The sequence below is a fragment of the Grus americana genome, chromosome 3, assembly GCF_028858705.1.
Source record: "Grus americana isolate bGruAme1 chromosome 3, bGruAme1.mat, whole genome shotgun sequence".
Taxonomy (NCBI): domain Eukaryota; kingdom Metazoa; phylum Chordata; class Aves; order Gruiformes; family Gruidae; genus Grus; species Grus americana.
This window is the reverse complement of record NC_072854.1, coordinates 82,178,486-82,201,541: the sequence shown is the minus strand read 5'-3', so window position 1 is coordinate 82,201,541 and position 23,056 is coordinate 82,178,486. Positions and strand designations below refer to the sequence as shown.

At 41.9% G+C, this 23,056-nt stretch overlaps 1 protein-coding gene across 2 annotated transcripts in view; it reads right to left on the bottom strand.

Annotated features, from left to right (window-relative positions):
- The window catches only part of MAP3K21 (mitogen-activated protein kinase kinase kinase 21), a 40,392-nt gene extending 21,097 nt beyond the window's left edge, over nucleotides 1–19,295 (bottom strand). For both annotated transcript variants that reach the window (XM_054819351.1, XM_054819352.1), the window contains exon 1: nucleotides 18,428–19,295. In XM_054819351.1, coding sequence (XP_054675326.1) covers nucleotides 18,428–19,163 — 736 coding nt within the window. In that variant the 5' untranslated portion in view covers nucleotides 19,164–19,295. The remainder of the gene's footprint in view (nucleotides 1–18,427) is intronic.
- Nucleotides 19,296–23,056: the final 3,761 nt, after the last annotated feature.

The window sequence follows — 23,056 nt, the reverse complement described above, 5'->3', positions numbered from 1 at the left end:
ACATTACGTCACTAAAATCCATCCTTAATACTGCACACAATCCTGGTTCCTACTCATCTCAAAAAGTATGCAACAACTGAAAGAGGCACATAGAAAGACACAACAAGGGTACTCAAAACTGCATGGCCACAGCTACAAGGAATGGTTAATAGACAAGGAGTTTTCCCCCAGGAAAAGAAACAGCTGAGAACAGAATCTATAACACCTATGGAATGAAGAAAGCTATAGGTAACAATTGTTCATGGTTTCTCAACACAAGAAATGGACATCATCGAGCAAAATTAGCAGATAAGAATCAAACACGTGGCAGTCGTTCACACAACACACAAGTAGGTGAACTTTGGAATTCTTGGCAGAATTTGCGAATACTGTTATTTTACATAGATTTAAAAGCACCAACACAAATTCACAGAAGACAACTCCATAAAGAGCAGTTACATCAAAAAAGTGGGTTTAAGTTCAAGAAATCCTCAGGCCACAAATCAGTACAAGTTGGGAGACTATACCAGAGGAGTTAGCTCAGCTTGGGAGTCCACAACTGGCAACAGAACACCAGACTTGGATCAAATCCCTGTTACATCCACTGCACCTTCATGGACGTTAAAGAGTAAGTTATCTTTTTGTGCTGTTGCATCCTACAGTGTGTGTTCAGTGTCTGACTTGTTTGTAATACAACATTACTGGCAGAGTTGTGATACACCTTCACAAAATAGTGTTAAAAGAAGAGAACTAGGTGTCCTGGTTCTGGCAGGGACAGAGTTAATTTTCTTTCTAGCAGCCAGTGTAGTGCTGTGTTTTGGATTTAGGATGAGAATGATGTTGATAACAGACTGGTGTTTTAGTTGCTGCCAAGCAGTCAAGGACTTTTCAGCTTCTCGCACTGCCCTGCCAATAAGAAAGCGGGGGTGCCCAAGAGGCTGGGAGGGAGCACAGCCAGGACAGCTGACCCAAATGGGTCAAAGGGATATTCCATACCATAGGATGTCATTCTCAGCATATAGCTGGGGCAGTTGGCCAGGAGGCAGTTAGGCTTTGGAATTAGCTAATGTCCTATTTTACTGTCTTTATCTCAACCCACGAGTTTTACCTTTTTTTCTTTTTCTATTCTCTCCCCCATCCCACTGGGGGGGGGGGGGGGGGGGGCGTGTGTGTGACCAAATGGCTATGTGGTTGTTTTAGCTGCTGGCAGGGTTAAACCCCAACACTAGGTTATGGTGTTAGAGCTCACAAGGTGAAAGACAACAGGTGCAAAGGAATCATTATTAACACACCATAACTTTAAGTCGATATTCAGTTCCTCTATCACTGTCTGTGGTAGTAAATGTTAGCTTTAACTTTCTGTTAAAATGATCCTGGAACAAAGATCAAAGGTTAAATTACAAATAAGAAGAATCATAAATGCATGTGTTTTCCAACTATTTGTACAGCAAAACACAGTACAGGGAACCAATTAATGAAATAAAGGTGAACAATTACCTTCCCTTACAGAGGAAAAGCTGATGACCTTGCATTTGCAATTGCAAGAAATAATCACTCTTACAAATATTTCAAAAATCACATCAAATCAAGATGAAAAAAGAGAATCCACATTCCATTTTCAGTAAGCTGCTTCACACAGAGTTAGAAGAAATGAAGGCCAAAATGGTACAGACAAACCAAGAGCTCACAAGTCAGCACCTCCAGAACAAGTTAAATTCATGCAAGAGTTTTATACTTTTATACTTGAATCAAAGACCTATTGTTTGCTATTCCATTTCAAACATGTTCAGCAGAATTCCTGACATTCCTTGTCAGTCAATGTGACCGAAACCAAAAACAGTCAGTCTTGCAAAAGGTAATAACTGGCAGGTAGCCAAGTTTCATCCTACAAAAGGACAAGGTTTCTTAGCAGTTCCAACTTCCCTTTCCGGCAGGTAGCCAGGAAAACAGCAATACTATACACAGATTACCTAGCAGCAGGGTAGGAAAAATACTCAGCATAGCTGAGTAGCGCTCCGTAAATGCTTGCCTTGCAGTAGCCTAGCAACCTTTACTATAGCATCCCTCTGCCACTTCCACAGCTTCCTGGCCCTTGCTGGCTGCTAACCTGTGAGAACTCACTTCTGCAATCTCGTACGTACCCTGCTCACTCACTCCAACTTGTTTCTTTTTCAAATCCCTTCAATTGTCTTTTCAGATTCCAATACACTTGCAATATTAAGTTGATTAAGAGTCAGTTTAGCACTTTCTGGTTTCTTTTTAACATTTTTCAGACTCTTTATTTTCCACAAAGGGTAAAGTTCATACTTACATTAGTGCTTTCCTTCTGGCAAACACAGACTCAAATATTTAAAAGTACAAAGCCCATTTGAAAATAAATTCAAACCTACCAAAAAACTTGAATTAGATTAGGAATGCAGAAGTGTAGGAAAATCCTACATCCACTTCATTTATTTTCACATAAGCAAAACCAGAGACTATGACTATTTCTGAATGATTCAAAAATCTCAGAGAAGGAGACTACGTTGGATGTGAGAAGACTACTTTGTGCAATCTAACATAAAAGGTCAACCTGGATTGTTATTCAGACACTGCATGTGCTACAGTCAGAAAGAAACATTTGACTAAATATTTTAAGGCTGCATATTTTTCCTACCAGTTACACCATTTTCAACTCGATTTTGAGTCTAGCACACCTCCCTTTCTGCAATGAGATCATGAGAAAAGTACATTTCTTAGCATCATAGCAGCAGAGGTTAGGGCCCCACATACCAGGCACTTGAATAGAAGAGACAGCACATGCCCAGAACCATTTACAGCTGGGGAACAAATAGATGTTATTGCATGTTATTTTCAATAATTCCATTAAATATAAATCAATAGGTTGAAGAAAAAAGCAAAAAAAATCCTGAAATCTGAGAAAGAAAAATGAAGAAATACAAATGCTATGTGGTCAGGGGGTATTGAAATTGGTAGATATGATATTGCATATGTTCTAAAAATTAAAGACACTACTGACAGTGTAGCAAGTGTACATGAGGATTATAACAGCATCCATAACAAAGACAGTGCTATTTAAGCATACAGATGTAAAAGATCTTACACTCTTCAGCTGTCTAATGTAACTAAAAAGAACTTTGAAATCCAAGTATTACTCAGCCTAGCTCACTGAAGGAAGTAGTTCACAGAATTATGAAATAATTTAGGTTGGGATAGACCTCAAGATGTCAACCCCCCCCACTCAGAGCAGGGCTAATGTAAAAAGTGTAAAGCTACTATCAAATATTTTTATGTATCTGTAAAGTTATGGCACTATGACAGAAAAAAGTATCTGTAGTCAAAACAACTGAAATAAATTAATGTATGTACTTGAGTGAATGTAACTTAAATGCCATCTTAGAATATATTTTGAAAAAAACTAATTAAGGACAGTAATTAAAGACATCGAGGCACAGAAAAAACAGCAAAATCACAGCAGAGTTACATTACAAATAGCTCACCTCACACTGATCCCATTTTATCCCGAAAGATAGTTTCTTCGAAAGTGACAAGGTAGCAGACCTGAGCATATGTGAGTACTTTTTAGGTAGTTTAATCATACAGACAGAATAAGGATTAATCAAAGAATTCCGTAAGGCAGTTGTATAAAGGAAAAATCTTGGGAGACAACTGATCAGGATAAAGAAGAATCATCACTGGTGTTTACTAGGAAGCAGGTTTGTTTCACATGCTGATTCACAATCACAGTAAAAATACAAAGTGCTCTTCAAGAACTGATTGCACAGTCAGATGATACTGCCCACTCTCAGGAAGAACAGACGATCATACTAGAAAACATACAAAGTTGGAAAGGATCAATCAAAATCTACAGCTATAAAGCAGAGGTGAAGGAAGAAGAAAAGGCTGGGTATTCTGGCTAACAGAAGGAAAATCAAAACAGCAGCTACACATAGTTGTGCAAGGAGCTCCTGCAATTCTAAAAAGCACTAAAAAGGGGTTTTTTTTAGTAGGAACAGGGAAGTATCAATAGAATTGTACAAAACATCAGACCTCATAGGAAATACTGGATGACTAGAACTGCACATACGTGTTCAACAACAGGAACTGAAGCAGACACAGAAAATAGAAGTAGAATAGTTAGCATCCTGTAATGTCTTTTATTTAGATAAAATCAGAAGAGCTTGTCCTTTTTGCTAGGCTAAACAAAGGTTGAGAGAAGTAATGAGAACAAAAGTTAGCCATATCTAGAAACAGGATGCAGACCTACAGCACTGGTGCTCTTACCAATACAATATTCTCCTAGGTGCCCTGGCTGATCCATCTTACAGGCATGCTTGTGATTAAACTCGGTTCTAGATATGGAGCTACCAGGGTGGGGAGAGAGTCATATCAGATTTCAAGATATTGCCTCTTTTCTCCCATCCCCCTTCTGGCTCTCTGCTGCAGTGTAAAGCACAGTTTACTCCTCAAAAAAGTCACAAGATGCAACATACACTCAAATCTAATGTTTCCTGAAATAGCAATGCCATTAATCTTTCCTGCTTTCTGCATTATCATAGTTACAGCTGGAGTCTTTTTCTACTAATCTTATGGTATACTGCAAGTATTTTATGGTGTAACAGTATGCAGATAAGATATTCTGCACACTTTTAAAAACCAAAATCTATCACACAGTTGCCCAAAACTGCAATGGAACAGGACCTGCTGAGCCAGCCAGTACTTCCCAAGTCCATGCTCCTCTAATTAAAACAGAACCAGCAACATCTCTCTGCCAAGCCACTACTGTTCCCATACAAGTTGTTCTTAGTCAGGAAAGGCACAGAATTTAGGCTTCAAAAGGAGGCAGAAGTCCCAGTAAAATACCACCCAAATGCTCCCAATCCACCCTCCTTTCCTGTGCCATCGCTTTTCCACCACTCCATCTCCAAACTCTCCCCTCTGGCAGTAATACTTGCTTTGAGCTACTGAGAGCAAAAGGTAAGAGATGACTGCAGCAGCTCAGGTTAGAGATGCATAGTAGCAGTCCAGGTCTGGCCAGATGTGGACAAGAGCTGCCTTCTCCGCTCCATTCTCTGCTCTTGTGAGCCTAGGTTGAAATATTATTTGGGGGGGGGAAGACAGACGGACAGAAAGACAGACGGAGCGAGAGCTATGGGCAGATAGGCAGTAACCAGTTAAGAAATAATAGAAAAGAGCACATTTAGACAAATCAGACTCCTGGGGTGCATGCCTGCTCCACCAAATTCAGACAGGTCCAGAACTACGCTCCCAGGGCTACCTTCAGGACTAAGCTAAAAGTATTCGTTTAAATTGCAAGCATTTTGTTTAAAGCATAATTTTAAATAAAAGGCTCACATTCTTGCCTCAGCTTCTCTCCTTTCTATTTCTTAAAATTCACATAGCTTAAGAAACAGTATTTACAGCACGCGTGAGGGAAGCCTTGACAGATCTTTTAGTTGGCAGCATACCCAGGAAACCTCCACCTAGCACTAGCTCTTCAATGCTACTCTTCCAATGCAGGGTATTTCCTACAGTCCCCCTTTGCTTTTTGTTACTAAAAATTATAGATTATATTTCTCCAACCATATCTATCTCCAAGTCCCCATTTAATACAATATTTCATTTGATAAGTTTCTTGAAATCCAAAGACTTTGTAAAGTTAAAATCAGTTTTATTTCATAATGCATTCCAGCACTTTCAGGTGACCATTTGCAGTTATTAGCCTTTTAAATCAATTGAGTAAACAAGGCATTCTGAGAGAAGCAAAGTCAAAGGATTGAACACCTTTTTAATAGTTTAGATGCACTGAATTCAAACTATCTTTTAATGCTTAAATTTTAAAAATAACCTGAAATACTCAAGTCCTTTCTATTCCTCCTATCCTCTTTATACCTTCTATTAGACCCTTGTATATTCTCTATTTTGTTGCTACTAAAAATAAAATGTTAAGCAACCATAATTTCTCAAGTTAGTTATTTGCCACCAACTACTTCTTGCTACTTTATCTACAGTTTGCTAAATAGCTGACTATTGTGGTTTTCACAAATAGGAGCTATTTAATAGCATAGCTATTTAAATTACTATGACTATAGGTAAGACTGCCTACATGCTCACTACATTTACCACCACTGATAAAGTAATTCTTAGAGAATACCAGAAAGAAGAGAAAGACATTATACTATATACCTCTACTTGCAAATAGAGATTGTCCGGACAATGCTGCTACTGTTGTACATCCCCCCACAGACCCAGTCAGATCCCTCTCCAACTGTTTGCAAGTGAATCTGGTTCCTGTTAATTCACTAAATCAACATGCAACAAAACCAGCAGAGCAACCTTGTATCTTTACCTGGGAACTAACAGGAAAAAAAAAAATCTTATTAAACATTGCATATTCAGGTAATGAAACACAATACCTTGTCAGTATTGAGACCCACCTCCATTATTTGGAGCTGTTTTTTGGTTCTGACTGTAATTAGAAATTAACATTTCATTCAACACTGCTTATAGAAGGCATGCCCAGTTTTTAAACTGCAAATTAACTACCACAGTGAAAAAGTTAAGCATTTAAACCACAAATTAACTACCACAGTGAAAACATTAAGTGATCAGAACATCTTCAATACATACAAAAGATGATACATTTGCCTATACAGCACTGCTGCTTAAATACCTTGACTTTTCTCCTATGGATTCTCAGGATAACAACTGTTATCTCTGTAGCCAGTATCCATCAGATTGTGATTGTCTCACTAGATTAAGTTTAGAGCTCACCACCAGCAAGAGAATTTCATCCTTTAAACACCAATTACATATGCAGGGGGCATTTCTCTACTTTTTATTATAAGGATACTGTGCTCCTCCATCATCTACGTCCCTTTACAGAAGGAATATAACCATTTCTTAATTTTCACACTAAATTGAAAGCAACAGTTTGTTCTTAAATGTATTTGTCCAAAACCATCTAGCTTAAAAAAAAAAAGAAACCTATCTCACAGGAGCCAACATATGTTAAAAAAAAAAAAAATCCCGAACAAAGTGTTCCCAATTGGAAAGCCAAAACAAGACAAGACTTGACACAAAAAGTCCTTGACAGCATGAATTGACAAATACAGACTAACCCCATTTAAAAAAACACATCCCATGGTGGGACATGTGGCACAAGAAAACCACCAAAGCATGAGAATGAAAGGGAGTCACCTGGCTTTCTGGAGGAAATGAAGGGAAAAGAGAGAAAGAGGAATGAGAGATTTCAACAGCTTCAACACACCTTGCATCACCATTTTTTTTTGCTTCCCCTTCACTTCTTTAATAACCATTATTAAAGCGACTTTGGGCAAATGGAAACTTGAGAGAAAGAAGCAGTTTTAACAAGTTATTGGCACAGGCTGCAGATGCTGTGAGTTACTTTATTGTCTGCCATTTGTGCTTCACTTGCTGTTCAGGTAGTTCTGTAATGCCAAACAGAAATTTCTATTGTGCCATAAGATGAAGTACCACAGGTAATAAGCATTTATAATTAGACATTCAAATAATAATCATTTAAACAGTAAATCATCAGAAAATTCTGAAGAATGCAGGACTTGTATACTACACCAGCAAAAAAATCAAAAGCAGACTGTACACTAAACATTCTCAAGTTCGCTGTTTAATATTAAGCTTAGTTCTCCTATTGAAATCTACATTTAAGAAAAGTTACCTCATTACAGCAATTCCTCCATAATTTTACAATTATATGGAAATCAGTCAACACAAACTTAGCTTATAAACTCAAAACACTCAGTTTTGTGGCATCTACCAGGAACTTCCCTACTTATGTGAAACAGCAATTACTTTCTTTTAAGCTCTTGCTTGCTATTAATTTTTAAAAGACAGTTATGCAATAAAAACAGTGACTAAAATACAGGTAGATTAGAAAGAAATGCTAAGAACACATAATAATAGTTAGGTGGTGAATCAGTCATTCCTAAGATATTCTTCTAATTTCAAACTGTACAGAACAAAGTGGCTGTGTATCCGTTCCTTAAAAGAACACCACCTTTGTTATGAAATTTATTTATTTTTTAAAGTAACTTCTTATTCCTAAAAAAAAAAAAAGGCAAGGTAAACTAAAGCTATTATATTCAAACTACAAAAGGAGTCTTAGCAAGATATAATGCATCAGGTACAGTTTCCTCCAACAGAAACTGTCAGAAAACCTATTAGTCACTTCCCTAACCCCAAATTCAAGACCTGGCCATCTCCTTCAAAACAAAGTAAATAAATATATGCCATACAACATACAGAATTCACCAGGGCAATGCAGGTGAGGTTTATAATCTCACAAATGGCATCCAGGGGCAAGAGCTGACAGAGGTTACCTTCCTTCAGAACTAACAAATTAACTCATCTATCATTAGTTAAATCGCTTTTTCAAGATTTAATTGAAAAACCAAGAATATTTCCTTCAAATTTGTTTAGGATTTATAGAGGTTTAACTAAATAGAACATGACTCGATGCAATTTGATATTTCAAGCTAATCAGAAGAATCCACAGCTTCTGAATACACGCAAGTATTTACACAGTTGCCATACTTTTCCTGATCGTAACACATCACACTCAGCAATTATGTACTTCCTTGTTGCTTTATTTTTTGTGCTCTATATCAAGGTGCATTTGGTGTGCTGAATATTTAATGCATAAAAAACCCCACTTCTAAATTCAAGAAAGTTTAGGAAAATTTAATATATACACATACATAAAAAATTAAAAACACATTCTACCTTTAAAGGTGACTTACTAACCAAACTGAAGTATAAGGGCATAGGCTGATGTCACAACCAAGACCGTAAGAGCTTGCTGTCACTAGAACACTTATCTTAATCTCCTCTTCAGTTATAGCCCCTTATCCTCACAGCTCTCCCCCATTTCTGCACTGAGTCTAGCAACCGGGTAGTCTTGGGAGACTCAGCTAGCCAGATAGGTCAGCAGGAAATTAAGCCTTCAAATGAAACAGCTTAGAGCAGTTTTCTGCTGGATCCCTCAGCTGATTTAACCCAGACCTACTGAGTGTGCAGGCAGAGATGAGTAGATTCTGCTGACACATGGGAGGTGGGAGAACCTGTGCCTGGAGATGGGTGGGGAAGCCTCCTCACAGCTAGCTGCTAAATGAAGCCACACATCACCTGCTGTAGTAAGTGAGAAGCCAAGCAACATTTCAGAATTAATAGATCTAACGCTTTTACATCTAGTTTTAGTCAGAGATGTAAAGATAGAATCAAGCTCTACTACTTTTTTCCATTACAAAATCATCTTTGATGAAATTTACTATTGAAAAGAACCAGTTGACTAAGCTGAAAACAAAAAAAATTTCTCCATCCCTTTGAAGATGCCTACTGCTATGAATCCAAACTCTGGTTGTAGATGCTTGGTCAAGTTCAGTCATTGAGTTCCCTTAGAAACTCATCAGTTAACATGAAACTCCTTTAATATAAGTTCTATGAGGAATTTTAATAGGTTACACTCCATAAAGAATTCTGACTTATGTTGTCAGTTTCTTTTATACAGAATATTTGAAACTGTCTTACTGCTTTAAAACCAAATTTGCCAAACAACCTGTTCCAAAACAAAGCAGGGGGAAAAAAAACCCAAACACAAAAAACCTAAAAAACCACACACAAAAAAAAAACCCCAAACAAACCAAAAAACTCAAACCAGACTGAATTTTTGAGCCCACTTTTTTTTTTTTTAAATACAAAACTTGGGAGGAAAAAAAAAATAAAACATTTTAATATATTCTATGAGGTAGAAGGATTCTTGTGTTTCATCTTTGTAGTTTCTTCAGTAGCTGAAGCCCCCTCAGGACTGTGGATTTCCAAGAACTCTAATCATCTTTAACAGCAAAGGCAAAACAATTATTTTGAAATGAGAACTCTGCAAATTTGGCAGCACTCTCTTTCTCTTGGGAGGAGAAAATGGAAGGAAAAACCTGCTCTTTTGACTCAATAATTAGCATAACATTCAGTAATGAGTTAAAAAGTACATTTTTTTTTCCTTTTTACATAGCACATGAGGAAATACACACAATTAGCGTCAGGAAGAACAGTGGCATCTAATCGTAATAGAAAAGAAAATCATAAAAATGTCTAAACATTTAGAACTAAAATATAACCAGTTCCAAGGGTTAATTTGTCCCATAACGAACCACAGAAAAGAAGCAGTTACTCCTGCATTTTTGAGAGGGAGGGCCTGCTTATCAGCTCCAAGTTAATAGCACACCTGCCAAAACACAGATTTTAGTCACTATGAAGAGAACAAAGCATGATTACATAGCCAACACTGGCATGTCTAGGACTGATTTAACTGGAGCTATGACACCACCCCCCACTCCCCCCCAAAAAAGGTTAAACTTGGCAGGAAGCTCCAAGAAGGAAGAATACTTCTGTAGTGACATTATGCAAATACATAACTTTTCCATCTTACCATATATAACCCAGGACTTTAAGATGCAGTATGTGGGTCAAAATTTAAACCACCAGTTATTTTCAGTTACTGATCTGAAGTAAACTCTCAGTAACATGGTCAAGCAAGGTAAGAACAGTGAAATTAGTTTTAAACTGTCAATCCAGGAATGTAAATTTATGACACCAGTTGTTATTTTGGTACTGCTACTACAGACAGACATTTCATATTTAATACATTTTATCTATTTTTAATAGATGTATATATAATCTATATTTTTGTTGCCTTCAATGCCACAATTTTGCCTCTAACAAAAAAACCCCAAACCAATAAAACACACAAAACTAATCAAAGCTCTAGAATAATAATAAATAAAAATCACCATACTTTTTAGAAGCATTATTACTGAAGGTCATTGGGATGAATTTCAATGCTTTAGATTTTAATAGATTATCAGAAATAAAAAGTCAAGGACAGAAATTATCCATGCCACAAACACTCCTTGTAAATGTTCACTGTACAAGGCCATCATGTTTCAGAACCTGAAACACTGAAGCATGTTTAGAAGAAAGTTTATACTTAGTGATAAGAAAACTTACAGGCTGCAAACAAAAAGCCATTCTCTTCTAAGGTCAAAGAAACCACAAAACAGCATTCAACATCGAAATACAGTTCAATGATGTCTTACTTCTCTATTCTTTTGAGGTTGCAGGACATAACTTTTTTAATGGAACTTTTAATATTTGGAAGAGAGTCCAAAGACATACAGCATGCCTGCAGTCTCAATAGGGGGAAAAAATAATCTGTAACTGAAAACTCAGTTATATTTCAGTTTTTTCTAATGCTAGGCTAACACCATCAATGCCCAAATCCCAATCCCAGTTTGCATTCTGTTTAAGTACAATACCTCATTTCACAAGTGTTATGGTCAGCAGTCAAACTTATTTCTCACTGTTTAAGGGAATGAACAAAATTGTCTAAGTATTTTATCAGCTAATGGAAGGTGTTTAGCTGCCTGTTTTCCCATTCCCTTCTATGGAAATGGGTTGCTCAGTGCAATTTTCAGAGGCAGGTAGGTATGTGACCATATCCTTAGGTATAACACTTGAAATTTTCTGTGATATGCAAATATTACAAACACTCTAATCCAAAGTCCTACACTTCAGTTTATAATGCTACCCCAAAACAAAACTCTTTTTCAGAAAAGATGGTCAGCAAATGTGACGTACAGACTAGAACGTGAGTCCCCATGTTGAACATGAAGAGGTCACCAGAAACCTGCTAGGAAAGAGTCCAACATGGAGCAGGAAAAAAAGAAAAAAACTTCCAACAGTTCTAAACCAGATCACTTGCCTTACAATGACAGAAAGAACAAAGGGAGAAGAGAAAGACATGAAGAACCAATTAAGATCCAGAAAAAGATCAAAGCAGCATTATTCTTGAATTAATAACCCTACCTGTTAAAGATGCAGACTCTCAACACCAAATAAGGAACAACTCTACACCTGTCAGATGGCCATAGTTGGGGAAATAGTAAAATTGAAGTCTGTATTAAAAATGAGATATAAATAGGGGTATTAAAAGTTCTTGGGTTTTTAATTATATTACATTTAGCTAGTGTTTCAGCCTAGAAACTTGTCTTCAGCATTAAGGACTATATGCAAATATACTTGAACCTTGTTAACTTTGAGGGAATTTGTTCTAAATTAATGAGCATTTTTTTTTCCACCTGTTAATGTCCAGATTTGAGATACAGGAAAACATCAAACGGTAGCAAATTTGGAAGATAGTAGATCAAGGTCAAATAAATGGCTATTGCAGTTAAGTCTTCATCTACAAATAGAATAACTGCTGGATGATACTCCTCCTCTGAAAGCTTAAGCACCAATGAATATTGTGCTACAGAATAGTAGTTCACAAAATTTAATTTGACAGATATTGTATTAAAATAATTAAGTTCCTGGATATTAATTTTAAATTCTGAACCACGTCCTTCAACTGGAAATTAGCCTCTATGAGATTTTAGCACTAATTATTTCTACTGCAGATTGAGACAACTGCAGCAGTTACTCAAAATCATTCTTTCCTGAATTCCAGCATCCCTTCCTTTCTTACAACAGATTTGTATCCAGCAAGTAAATATATCAAGTGAATATAAAATGGGCATAAAACAAAACATTTCCTTTGATGAACTGGAAAAGGATACACTACAGGTCAAGGCTGCTAAGCATTTGCTGCTCCCACAGAATCCAACCAGCCTTCAGGGTCTCTAAAAAAATAAACTCCCTATCTACATAGCCTGAGCACACATCAAATAATGAAACGAATTACTGGGAGCAATGTTTTATGAAACAAAGTAGAACATTTTCAAGTGACATAACTATACTCAAAAGAAAAACTCGTTAGAATTCAATGGCATATTAACTTTTAATAGACCATTGATGAAATTCTGCAATCCTACCACAGTTTGCATGAGGGTGGTTTGATTTTGATTTTTGGTGTGTTTCTTTTTTTTAAAACACTTAAGTGGACAAGGTTATTAAAATTAGAGCTTCTTCCTGCTATACATTTCCAGATGCTTCAGGATGTACGACCAGTTCTTATGTTGTAATGCAGCAGCATTATCTTTACAGCAAAGCACAAGGCAAGACTACTGCCACTCAGAGATGGGATAGGAAGCTGGTGTACCTGGAACAGTTTCTAGCTTTGTGCAATTTAAGTAATTAAGAACAGTCAAAGCATTTAAGTGCCATGACTTCCTATATGAATACACCATGGAAAACTACAGCATAAGAATTTTAAACTGCTAAATAACTTCTGGCCCCACTATTTTATCTGACTGACATTAATCAAAGCGATACCATGTTCTCAGAGATACGGTTTCTATGGGTTTCATGCAAGTCAGCTGCCTTATGGAAGAGGAACTGCAGTTAGTTCTGCCAGAAGAAAGTGTTCATTCCTCTCCAGACCTCAGAGAATCCAGCCAGGAGGAGCCTAGCAGCTAGCCAGGCAACACAAGCAGTTTCAAACCAATTACAGTGTATGCAGCCTGCTACAGTAGGTGCCAGGAGCCACCCAGCACCGGAGGTGGGCACCCTGGGACAGCCAGGCTGACTCCAGTGGGGACACTGAGCACGTGGAAAGGAACAGAAGAGCGGAAGTTCCACGAATGAGTGTGCCACAAGGAGGAGAGGGAGATGCAGAATACATGCCAGTAGAAAATCAGGTTTTTTAGTTTTGTTACAATAGAACAGGTGAGCAGTAACTGGCAACAGTGCTATTGACAGAAACAGCTCCAAGTTTCACTGCCATTAGAGGACATCTTGGAATTTATTTCCAGACAAAGACAGTTAGGTCGAAGCTCAAATCTGCTGAAAAACCTTCTCTCTTCTCCTTCAAAACTACCAAAGACAATTGTAATATAATTTCATTTTTAATTTTCTTGGTAACTGTACATTAGAAGATACTGAATTTCCAAGCATTTAGTAACATCTAAGCAATGCTTACAGCTCTACCTGTGATGTGAGCAAGTCTTCCCTTTTCAAAACAGAGCCAAGAAACAAATTATGCACAGTGATTTCAGAATAAATAAAATCAGTTCAGGAGATGGCAGATAAGCTTAAATCTAGTTTCTTTCTCTTTCTCTCCCTGAACAGCTAGCCTAAAGTTGCTAGGTGGAAAAGTTAGAGGGAAAGTAGTTTTTATGAGTTCTTGAAAACATATCCATCTTACTGTAAAGGTGTTTAACAGCATAACTTGAGCAATTCTGCTACAAATAACCTGTAAGGGCAAAGAACTGGACATAATTTATTCTTGCTTTTCTCAAACTCCGGGACACCTTCCCTCATCAAAAGCAACTGATTGAACAGTTCTGTCAAGTCACATCGCACTTCCTTTTGAGGTTTTAAAATCAAATTATTTCTATTTTCTGACTGTTTTTCATGAGACTAGTTTAAGAATGCCATGCTAAAGTGGATTGTCCAATTGCAGTTTCGCTGTTCTCTTCGGATTTCAAGTATTGCTGTCATTAGCATTGTCACATCCATGGCCTTATTCAACAATCCTTGAAACTCAAGCTGTCCTTGACGATTTCAAAAAGTAACATAAACTCAACACACTTCAGAGAGCCAAGGGCTGCAAAGGATCCTGGGATGTCAGAGGAGCTGCCGAAAGGAAAGCCATAGCAAACTGAACCCTACTCACACATCCATCTACAACAAATGAGTACAGAGTACTTTATCAGTATTGTGTTAGTACACATAATCTGCACAGAATCAACTTTGTGCTTTACTTTGTATTCAGGGATGGGTCTATGCCATAAGCAAGATATTCTAAACTTTTTGTAATGTTTCCTACAAGTATGCAAAGCTGCTGCACTAGAGACAAAGTGCATTTTTTTAAGACAGAAGTACTGCACAGTCTGAAATCAATCCCAGAAATACGAACCTCTGCTTTCTCTACGCTAGACTTCAGAAAGTAAAAACCTTACATACTCTATCTGAATGTATTACTAGCTTTCTTCAAAATACTAAAAAGGAATCAGGAAAGACTGCACTGAGCCCTTAAAAACCCACAGGTCTCCTAACTAATGGGGTGTTCTTGCCCAGAAGAATTTGATTCCCCCAGAGGAAAAAAGTTGCCCTTTCGAAGAGTCAGCAAAACAGCTGAGATGTGCTAAGACGACACATGTAACTATTAGTGTCCAGTCTTGTAGATGAACTCCCGGTTTTTATTTTCAGTAAAATTTAACTTTTTCATAATCAGCTGACACGCTTAATCAAGACTAAGTTTGTGCCCAGGAGATAACGTTAAGAATGTTTAAGTATTTTCACAATTTTTAAGATATCTGCTTTTCAATAAAAGTATTGTTTAATTCAGAATTCCTTGACTATCCCCAATGGTTTGAAAACTTCAAATTTTCTTTCAAATTTTTTCTTCAAATTTTAGATAGGTAAAGTCCACCTCTTAATCCTTAATTTTAGGTTATCTCCTTAATCTGTAAAGTATATCTAAGAACCTAAGAACTGCTTATGAGGAAGTTATTCTCAAAATAGACTATGTTCTTTTTCAGAGAAACTTCTCACCACACCACCTGCACAAGATTTTACAAAGCACCAATGATTTACAAATCAACATTAGAGGCCATGGTTACTATGTTTCATTTTATCACACATATCTAAAGCTAAAAGTGTTCTTTACACCTTTGTTTTGTCTACTTCTGAATAACCTTTAAATATTAAGTTTATTTTACATGGACTCAAGAACTGAAGAAACTGCTACCAACAAAATTCAAGAGTTACCCCTTACTTCCTTGTTCAGCCCTCACAACTAAGTTTGTTAGTTTTTCTTCCCAATATAGAAAACATTTGCATATCTATTTACTTCCCTTTTCTTGCTTTGGCAGAAAGAAAAAGCCTTTTTCCACCTCCCAAAAGGAGCCCAAGGAAACTTGTGCATACACACCTAAGATGGTCATTGCTGTGGCTGCTCTCATGGCTCTTCTTTTTGTGGCAGCTTCTCTCCAGTCATGCCAATTTGGCATCAGCAAAACATTAGATATGCTGTCCCATAGATCCCAACTCCATAAAATTGCTTGGAGAGAAACAACACACTTGCCTTTGAGATGCTTGCTTTGCCTATCGCCTGCCAACCACAAGCCCAGACATATATCCTCTCTGGATCAAATATACTGGTGGAAGGGGCTCCCTTCCCCTGGGTGCAAAAATGAGTTCCTGCCTATTTGCTAGGAAAACAGTTTGTGGAACATTCCTTACTACACCATGTTAAGGGTAGTCATTTTTCTACTTTGTTGTCCAAGGAAGAAAAATTCCTTCTTAACTAAAATAACTAAGCTAGCACAAATCTGATACACATTTGTATACTACCTAGAGCTGCTTAATGGAGAGCGCTGAACCACCATCATTAGCAGTCCATGGAAAGCAGCGATGAGCAGATGAGGAACGGGACCCTGTCTGCAGCTAGAGCCACTGCTGAACTGTTACTATCCACACTAAGCAAGTCAATCAGTCAACCCTGGCAGCTTTCCACTCCCACTGTGGAAGCCTGGAAAAGACTATAGTAAAAGAATGAAGTGAAATCTTCGATGAATGGATGAGTTAACAGAACGGGGGATACCGTCATGACTTGCAGTCATTTTAAATTCACATTGTTGAACTTAACTTCTACAGCATATTGTACCACTAGCACACCATTGTCTTCCAACGTTACCATTTAGTTGGATGATCAAGAGACACAATTCTATTTAGCATATTCAGTACTCTCTTCAAGGTTCACTAAGATTAAGAAATATAGGTGAGAAAATCAAGTGGCTAAAGTTAAGCGCATGTGCAACAGGAGTTAGTAACAAAAGCAGTGAATAGGCACATACGCTGAGGTTATAACCAAAAGCGTATTTCTAAAATGTTCTGCCATTATTCACATACACAGAGATGATAATGGGAATCAGTTCACAGCAGCCACCAACTCAGCTCTAGGTGCTATGCTAAACCACAGGGTTATGAATTCATTTCAGATATGGTATTTGCCACTGTCACGTTAGGAGGCTAGCGTGCAGCAGCCCAATTTGTCTAAGGAAATCTACTACACACTCAAGGTACAGCAGCTAGCTCTGAACAGAGCAGCAAACCAGTAGGCCGCAAGCTGCGTACAGACAACTTGCTAGAAATTAAGATGTTGGCTGTGACACTAAAGGTACGTTCCAAGAGTTCATCATCTTGTGCTACAAACAGAACCACAAACATAGCTGAGCTATGTCCTTTCTTTATCAAATAGTGAAAGTATTCTCAGGAACAGTCCCATGACTGAGCCTTGTCTTAACAACCCATGCATGATGACCTTCAAGACACACTGCAAAGGCCTTTTAAACAAAGTGTTTCAAACTTGAATGAAGCTTTTTTATTTCTACTGGACTACTTAAGGACTCCTAATTGGAAAGAAAGAGTAGCATATTGCTGCACATTTGGCATATGCAGAACAAAAAGGAAAGAAAGTCTAGATGGCTTCAGACATTTATGGAAGCACATAGATTTCCACTTTCAGGTCACTAATTCAGAACACAACTATAAAGACAAGTCAAACACCTCTATTCTAGTAAGCCAGCCTTCAAACACCACAACTGCCAAAATCTTCGATGCTCTTGTATCAACAGATGGACCAAGGATCCATTAAGCACGAGTCGAGCAACTCCCTCGCTCTTTCAGATGCTTTTGTCCATGCCAACGGCTGAAAGCAAATCTGGCAACCGCACAAGAGTTTCTACTGTTTTTAAGTTACTGTCTTTTCTGTCTCAATGTTCGCTAAGCGGGTAAATTTTAGCAATGCTAAACGCATGCAATGAAAACCAGAAACACATATGATTGTTCAGCAGTGAAACAGAAGTGATACCCTTAATTAAACTTTTCCTTTACAAGGCACTTGGTTTAGTGTAACTTTTAAAAGCTAGGATTACACAATGCATCAGAGTAAAAGAAGTCTTGTGGATTTGCAATCGTGGCTACGCACAAGTTTTTATCACGCTTCGTTTTTAAGAGAGCTCTAGTCCGAAAGGTCAGGACTTTGCTCCGGGTGCGTTGCAGGTAAACCGCCTTCACTCCACCTTTCCACAACGACTCCGTAACCAGCTCACAGCCACGACAACTAACCTGCCGCCGGCCCAAGCTTCTGGCAGAGGGTGCCCAAGCCGCCCAAGTTGCGACACCCATCTCCCGGTGAAACAGGACTCCCGGACCGTGCCGGTCCGGGCCTAGCCGCCCGTTTCCCGAGCGAGCCACCGCGCCGCGGCCACGACAACGGCCACCGCCGCCACGCCGGGCCCCCGCCGGGCCCAAACGGCCCCTCGCCGGGCAGCCTGAGGCGGGCGCCGGCGCAGCGCTGCAGCCCGGCCTTGGCAGAGGGACAGGGAGCCCCTCGTCACCGCCACCGCCCCCGCCGCCCGCGGCGGCCCGAAGGCCCCTCCTGACCCCCCCAACCCTCACGGTCGGGACTCACTGTTGCTCGACTTGAGGTCTCGGTGCAGGATGGGGACGATGGCCTCGTCGTGCAGGTAGAGCATACCGCGAGCGATCTGCACCGCCCAGTTCACCAGGATGTGCGGGGGGATGCGGCGGCCCCCGCGGGCGGCCCCGGCCCCGGGGGCGGCGGCAGCGGCGGCCAGGGCCCTGTTGAGGGAGCCGCCGCGGGCGAACTCCATGACGAGGCAGAGGTTGGGCTCCCGCAGGCAGACCCCGAGCAGGGCGATGATGTTGGGGTGTCTCAGCATGGAGAAGAGCTTGGCCTCCTGCCGCACGCTCTCCGCCGTGGCCGTGATGTCCTCGTCGGGGTCCTGCCGCGCCGCCTTCACGGCCACCTCGCGGCCCCGCCAGGTGGCCCGGTACACCTTCCCGAAGCCCCCCACGCCGATGATCTCCTGGAGCTCCAGGTGCTGGAAGTCGATTTCCGTCAGGCTCCCCGCGGGGTCCCCCCGCCCGCCACCGCCTCCCGCCGCCCCGCCGTGGGGCTGGCGGGTCACGTAGTTGGCGGGGAAGATGCCGAGACGGTGGCGGATCTTCCCCGCCCACCAGCCGTCGTCGCCGGACACGGCCGCGTCCTGCGACAGCACCTCCACCACGTCCCCCCGCCGCAGGCTCAGCTCGTCCTCGCCGCTCGCCTCATAGTCGTACAGCGCCGTCCACAGCGGGCACGCGCTCCCGCCGGCGGCCGCCGCCCCGGCGCCCGGCAGAGCCATGGCAGCGACCTCAGCCCCAGCGGCCGCCAGCGCCGCCGACGCGGGGGCGCCCGCCCAGCCGCATCCTCACCTGCCGCCGCCGCCGAGCGGGAGCCGCGGGAGGGGGAGGGGCGGGGGCGCCGAGCAGGGGGAAGGGGCGGGGCCCGGGGAGGGGGCGTGGCGGGACCCGCCCGGCCCGGTCGCCGCTGCCGCCGGGCTCCGGCAGGTAGGGCGCAAGCGCGCGCGGGTAAGGCGGAGAGGGGAGTGACGGTGTCCCGCGACCTCCCTCCCGCATCCGCGCCCTGCCCCCGGGGATTGGCCGCCGGCCGTCACGTGGGGCCGAGCGCTGGCGGCGGGGGCCGGCGGGCGCGGGCACCTACCTGCCTACGCGCCCGCCCTCCCACGCGCGCAGACTGGCAGGCTCCGCCGCCGCGGGGGCGGGGCGCGGGTGGGCGCGCGGCTGAGGCGCTCGCAACGGTCCCGCCCGGTCAGGGGAGGAGGCGGTGTAACGGCACCGCCGGGCCCACCCCGCTGCGGGCTGAAGGGGCCCGGTCAGGCCCCTCGCGGAACTGGGGAGAGTGTCAGGGAGGAGCCCGTGGGACCCCGGGCGGGCCGCGGCGCTCCGTGAGGTGGCAGCGGCGTCTCGGTGCAGGCCGCCCTCAGGCGCTCGCTCCGACCTGCCTTGATTCTCGGGGGCGGCAGAGCAGGCCGAGGTTTGTGCCTCCGCCGGCAGCTTCCCCTCTCCTTCCTTGTGCGGTCTTGGGGCGTTACTTGAATAAAACGCAAGCAGTCTCTGAAGAAACCGAGCTCCCTGAGTTCGCCTTTCCCCTTCCACCCCCACCTCACGGCTCATCAGCTCTCCCGTGCCTGCTGCCCCATCTGCGCAGGGACTGAGAGGGTCCCGGCTCCGTGTGACATGATCACACAATCCTTTCGTTGGGAGGTTGCCTGGAAATAGCAAATGCTGTGCACGTGCTATTTCTGGATAAAGATTTTCCTGGTTTTAGGTGGAAAAATCGTATCACTTTCTAAACTACAGTAGTGGTTTTGTTGGAAGTTAAGAGGGATGTGTGTGGGCTGGGGACATACTCTCTTCTCCTCAACGCTGTGGGAAGCGTGGTTCAAAGAAGAATGAGATGCCTTTTATCCTCGGAGTTGATCGCTTTGTGCTGTGGCACCTGTGGTTCTGGACACGGTCGCTGCCAGCAGAAGCCCTGAGGTGGATAGAGAAGGCTTGGGAAAGGTGTCAAACCACACTGCCAGGTAGAATAACCTTGGCGTGATGAATGCCTCCCGACTTCTCGCACAAAACCCCACATCCTGAGTGCTGTATGTCCCTACATAAACACAAAATTTGCAACTGGATATCACAGGACTAAGCTTCCAACATAAAGACAACAATTTAAAAAAATTAAAATTACAGTATCCAAAAGTCATAAATTCTTGTTTATCCCACAGTCTAAACTGTGTCTATAATTGTACGCACAAGGCAAAAATAAAATTATGTAGAAAGTGACTTACCAAACCCTGTTAACCAAAAAGAAAGAATGCAGAACCAGCATGTCTATCGAGTCTTTTCCCATTTCCTTTAATATAAGAGAATGCCTTGCAGCTATTCAGAGAGATAATTACTAGCCTTTTCCTTATCTGCGTATTTGCTTTATTATAAAAGCCATAAAGTATGTTGTAATACAAGCATTCTGCCACACAAATTCCACCTTGAACTTTATCTGTTATCTAAAGGAATCTGCAGGAACTAATTAAGTGTGGAATGTTTTGGGTCAGACAAGGTATTGGTTGCACTACAGTGAAAAGTTTAAATATTTATTTAAAGCTATTATTCCAAAAATTTGTTCTCTGAAGTACCATTATCCACTAGCAATTGCTACACTCATGTTATTCTTTGTTCAGTGTTTCTGCAGCACTCAGCGCTCTAGGATCTCGGTATATAATTGCTGTTCCTAGGAGTTCTAACAATGGAAATAATGTTGCAGAGAAGACTGCGAAGCGCCTGTCAGTTTTCCGACGGCAGCACCACCACCTAGTGGAGCTACCGTTGAGAAGAAGGGCATACAGCAGGCAAAGCTTTTTGGCTCGGTCTGTCCTTGGCTTGTCTCGAGAGAAAAGTGGTCGCATTTTTCATCTTTGGCACTCCTGCAACTGTGGATATAGTGCTGTTCATCTACATTGTGTCCAGAACACCTATCTTGAGCTGGAAATTACAGGAATCCTTCATTCCTGCAAGTACCATCATACCAACAAATGTTTAGTGTCGATACTATGCAAAGATGAGGAAGAGTTGAAAGATTTGAGTGATGGGCAGACAAGTCACCCTAGTAGTACCCAACACCACCTGGGGCCTCCAAGTAATCACCTACATGAGTTAGAAGTCTCAAAAAACAGGAGAGAGGAGGTTTTGCAGATGTTTTTCATTTCCACCTTTGCTTATCCACCTCTCTTTTTTGGAGCTGTGCATGTCAGTGTTCTTATTTGCCAGTATGCATATGGAAAACAAGTTCAGTAGTTTCTGAAAAATTAACATTTTTAATGATCACACATCAAAAGTATTATTCATAGCCGGCTATTGCACTTGATTCAATCATTACATTTGTGTTAACAAACTTGTCATCTTTGAAAAGAATCTGCAGAGGGTAAAAAAAAAAAGTAAAATAATTCCACTCACCGAGGGAGGAGAGGTTTAGGTAAGATGTGTACGCAGGAGTAGCACATGAGGCACTGCTGGGACTGTGCCTCCTTCACGCAGATCAGGAGACTTCGCTGCTTACCTGGGACACACCAAGCAAGTACTCAAGCCCCATGGCTACAAATCCACAGACGTCGAAGGGTGCCAGCGCCGCTGAAGGAAGCGCTGCTATTCCTCCCCTGCTCCCAGCCGCTTGTTTGTACTGCTGTGTCATCCCTCCCATCAAGCCAACACAAGCATCCAGCGCGGCCACATTGCCTGCAACATCAGGAAGTGAGCTGAGATGTGGTGCATTAGCTCACAAATACAGTTGTATAACAGAACCTTTGGTCTTTCACTTTTGTCTAAAAATCCACACAAGGCACACCAGAACAGCACGTTTAATCCATGAAACTGTATCAGGAACAATGAAAGTAGGGTATATTTGGTCAAGAAATGTGCAAGCTGCTTGGCTGCCTCCATTTCATACACGCATCCTTCACAAAACTGACTGCAGTAAGAGTCTAGACACGTGGAAAAGTCAGAGACATGCAATTTGAAGTTCACAGCTGTTTTCTGATGGCACAGGGTGAGAGAAAGGGAGTGCTGTGTATGGTCACGGCCCAGCCTTTAGACCCCTTCTTTCAGGGATATTCCATAGGGACATGCCCGCGTCCTTACGCCCCATCCTTTGCTGCCTTTGGCCTCCCCTGCTCAAGTGTCTACTTGGCTCCATCCTCCATTTCAGCTCCACTGCCCCCTGCTTGGCACACGTATGCCTCCCCATCCCTCACACACCTCTTGACTCTGCTAATTTGAGGTCAGCTGCCATGAAATTCCTTAACGCAAGGCAGACTGTTTTAGCCTAATCGCATTCCTGAAAGAAACGGAATGTTTTTTACAGGATTTCCCCACGTGCCTGCCTAAAACGCAGCTCAAAACAACACAAAAAGGTCAACGCTAAAGTTGGGCACAGCTCAAAGCTCAGAAACTCGTGATGTATCAGGCGAAATTACGCACCGGCAATGAAAACAAGGCGGTGGGGGGTGTGACCGATGAGGGGAGCAGCCCAGCTGGCTGACGCCAGCGCTGTCCCTTTGCCGCGCATTTTTTGCACCTGTGAACCAACCTCGCGGCCACCCCGGGCAGTACGCCGCGGTGACGGACGCCTCCGCGCCAAAACTGCCCTCCCCACACCCGCCTCGCTCGGCTCGGCTCGGCTCGGCTCGGC